The sequence below is a fragment of the Cynara cardunculus genome (genome assembly GCF_001531365.2).
Source record: "Cynara cardunculus var. scolymus isolate 2C chromosome LG 11, CcrdV1, whole genome shotgun sequence".
In the NCBI taxonomy this organism is placed as follows: Eukaryota; Viridiplantae; Streptophyta; class Magnoliopsida; order Asterales; family Asteraceae; genus Cynara; species Cynara cardunculus.
The window spans coordinates 19,154,080-19,157,192 of record NC_037538.1 but is presented as its reverse complement, the minus strand read 5'-3'; the positions used below and the strand labels follow the sequence as shown (position 1 = coordinate 19,157,192).

Below are 3,113 nucleotides of genomic sequence, written 5' to 3'. Positions count from 1 at the left end.
AAGGACCCTTTGTTGTTTAAAGACTACAGGCCGATTAACCTTATTGGTTGTGTGTGTAAAATTATCTCCAAGTTGCTGGCGAATAGACTAAAAGAGGTGTTGGATTCGATTATCGGGAAGGAGCAGTCGGCTTTTATTAAGGGTCGATGCATTCTGGATGGCCCGCTAATCGTTAACGAGACTATTTCTTGGGCTAGGAAGGCAAAACGAAAAGTGTTAATCTTTAAAGCTGATTTTGAGAAGGCATTTGATAATTTGAACTGGGACTTTTTAGACGAGGTTATGTGGCAAATGGGTTTCTGTAATACTTGGAGAAAGTGGATACGTGGAATTCTTGCTAATGCTAGTGTCTCCATTCTGGTGAATGGAAGCCCTACGGAGGAGTTTATCATGGAAAAAGGTGTGCGACAAGGTGACCCTCTTGCCCCTTTCCTATTTATTATAGCTATGGAGGCTCTTAGGGTGGTTATGTATGAAGCTCGTATTAAAAGAGTTTTTAATGGGTTGTCCCTTCCCAGAGGTGGCCCTAGAATAGAGATTCTACAATATGCTGATGATGCTCTATTTATGGGTGAATGGTCGGTTTCGAATGGCCTAAATCTGATTCGTTTGCTAAGATGCTTTTATCTTTCATCGGGATTGAAAATCAACTTGTAGAAAAGTTGTTTATATGGCATTGGCTCGGGCACCGGTGAAGTTGAGTTGCTTGCTCAAAGAATGAATTGTAAGATTTCTTCTATTCCGTTCCAATATTTGGGTCTTCCAGTAGGAGCGCAAATGGGAAGAAGAAGTAGCTGGAATAAGTTAGTGGATAAATTCCAAGAGAAACTCTCCGCTTGGAAGGCCAAGTCTTTATCGTTTGGTGGTAGGAAGATTCTTTGTAAACCGGTTCTTGGTAGTTTGGGAGTTTATCTTTTCTCTCTGTTTAAAGTCCCGGAAAATGTGCTTAACACCCTTGAAAGCCTTAGGAACCAATTCATTTGGGGCTGGACTGGACAGAGTAGGAAAATTATCTGGGTTAGGTGGAATGTTACTTGTAACTCAATGGTTAAAGGTGGTATTGGTATCGGTAGTTTAAAGACGCTCAATTGGAGTCTTCTTGCTAAGTGGTGGTCAAGGTTTCTAAACGAAGAGGGTAGTCTCTGGAGAGATTGTATAAAGGCGTTTCATGGTGCCAGAGGGGGTATTTTTAGTGACGGTTGTAAGAAACCGGGTGTATGGGGAGCTATTACTAAGTGGGATATTCTCATCCGAAAAGTTGGGTTGAATGTTAACAATTTCTGGTCGGTTGATATCAATGGCATTCGTCGATGGACTCTATCCGAGGACGGGGTTTTCTCGGTTAAGACGTGTCGGGGAAAGATCGAGGAAGGGGTTTTACAATCTGATGGAAGGGTAACGAAGTGGAACAAATTAGTGCCCGGTAAAGTGAATATGCCTATCTGGCGTCTTTCAAAGTCTAGACTCCCCACTAGATATAATCTCTCATTAAGAGGTGTCCGTGTGAGCTCAGTTCTCTGTCCATGTTGCCTAAGCCAGCCAGAAACGGAAGGTCATCTCTTGTTTGGTTGTTCGACTACAAAGGTGATCGGTGCGTATGTAAAGAATTGGTGGTCGGGTTTTCCTTGTCAAGCTACCAATTTGGCGGAATTTTTTTCTGCAGCACAATTTCCTTTCAAAGGGAAGAAGGTTAAGGAGGTTTTGGAAGTAATTCTCATGGCGTTCATTTGGATGCTTTGGACGAATCAAAATGTGTTGGTCTTCAATAAACCCGTTAAAAACCCGTTGGTGATTTACAAGGAAATTGTGCTCTTTTTGTTTAATTGGATTAGACTTAGATCGAAGTCTTGTAATTCTCTTGATTGGAATGTTTGGTGTATCAGCCCTTTAACGACTCTTTTGTAAATGCTAGCATCTTGCTAACCTCGGTGGTTTCTTAATAAATCTGCTGTTTCTAAAAAAAAATCAAGGTATATGTAGCAAACCCCCCCCCCCTCTTCCACGTGGCCAAAAACAGACGATGTTGTCACATCTATGATTGATATATATATATATATATATATATTAAGAAAATACAAAACAATAATGGATTAGATATCGAACAACTAAAATATACCCACCATATATAAATTACATCAACCAGAATATGAACAACTAATGGTCATAAACTTTAAATTTACAATAATAAAAGATTTACAAAATAAAGATCAATATCTTTGGTTGTATCAATCGATCATTACTCGATATCACTTCCCTGACCCACCCCGAGTCTCGTCACCTATACCTGCAATCGCATAAAACAAAAAAAACGATTGAGCTATGGCTCAGTGGAACAGATTTTATAATATAAACCGGAACATATGAAAATGACAAAATAAAATGAGATATCAAAATATGAATCTTTAAACAACTTTTAGATCAACAAATTATGTCAACCAAAAATCTAATAACAAAGTGACATTTTAAAAGCCAACCTTTATATACCACAAACTTCCCAAAATCGACACTCAGAAAAAATACTACCAGAATATCCAACTCATATCACCCAAAGGGGTTACTACATGAACCACCCTTGTGTGTCGCAATCTGTAACAACCTAAAAAATCAAAACGTAATAACAATTAAAATTTTCTATAAATATAAAGCGTCTTAAACCGGAAACGTTTGCTAACTAATCACTATAATCAAGAACTAAAATATAGATAATAATCTAATCTCACGTAAACTAGATTACAGTCGGATGTTAGTATGTCTCCAAAAATACAACTTCTGCTCTAATGCTCTCGAAAAATCTCTACCATTGATGCTTCTAATAGCACCAATCAAGTCACTTAGGTGGTCTTAGATCCACCACGCAAGACCTGAAAAAACACATAATTCAAGAAACAAGTGTCAGACTTGATGCCTAGTGAGATTATACAAAAATAACGCATATAAGACCCGAGTTTTAAAAATTAATTCGTTATCTTACCCGAATTGTACCGTATTTGAAAAATGGTCAGTAATTGTTGAAGGGTTAAAATCACCAAACTCCTAAACTCTTAATAATTATATATATATATATATATATATATATATATATATATATATATATATATATATATATATATATA

At 37.3% G+C, this 3,113-nt stretch overlaps 1 protein-coding gene across 1 annotated transcript; it reads left to right on the top strand.

The window, feature by feature from the left end:
* The first annotated feature begins 777 nt into the window (after nucleotides 1–777).
* LOC112521803 lies at nucleotides 778–1,905 on the top strand. The gene has a single exon (XM_025130793.1). The coding sequence runs from the start codon at nucleotides 778–780 to the stop codon at nucleotides 1,903–1,905; it is 1,128 nt and encodes a 375-aa protein (XP_024986561.1).
* The last annotated feature ends 1,208 nt before the right edge of the window (nucleotides 1,906–3,113 follow it).

What these genes read in the sequence shown, in the direction of transcription:
- LOC112521803 (XM_025130793.1), top strand. Translation starts at nt 778, where the DNA reads ATGGGAAGAAGAAGTAGCTGGAATAAGTTAGTGGATAAATTCCAAGAG.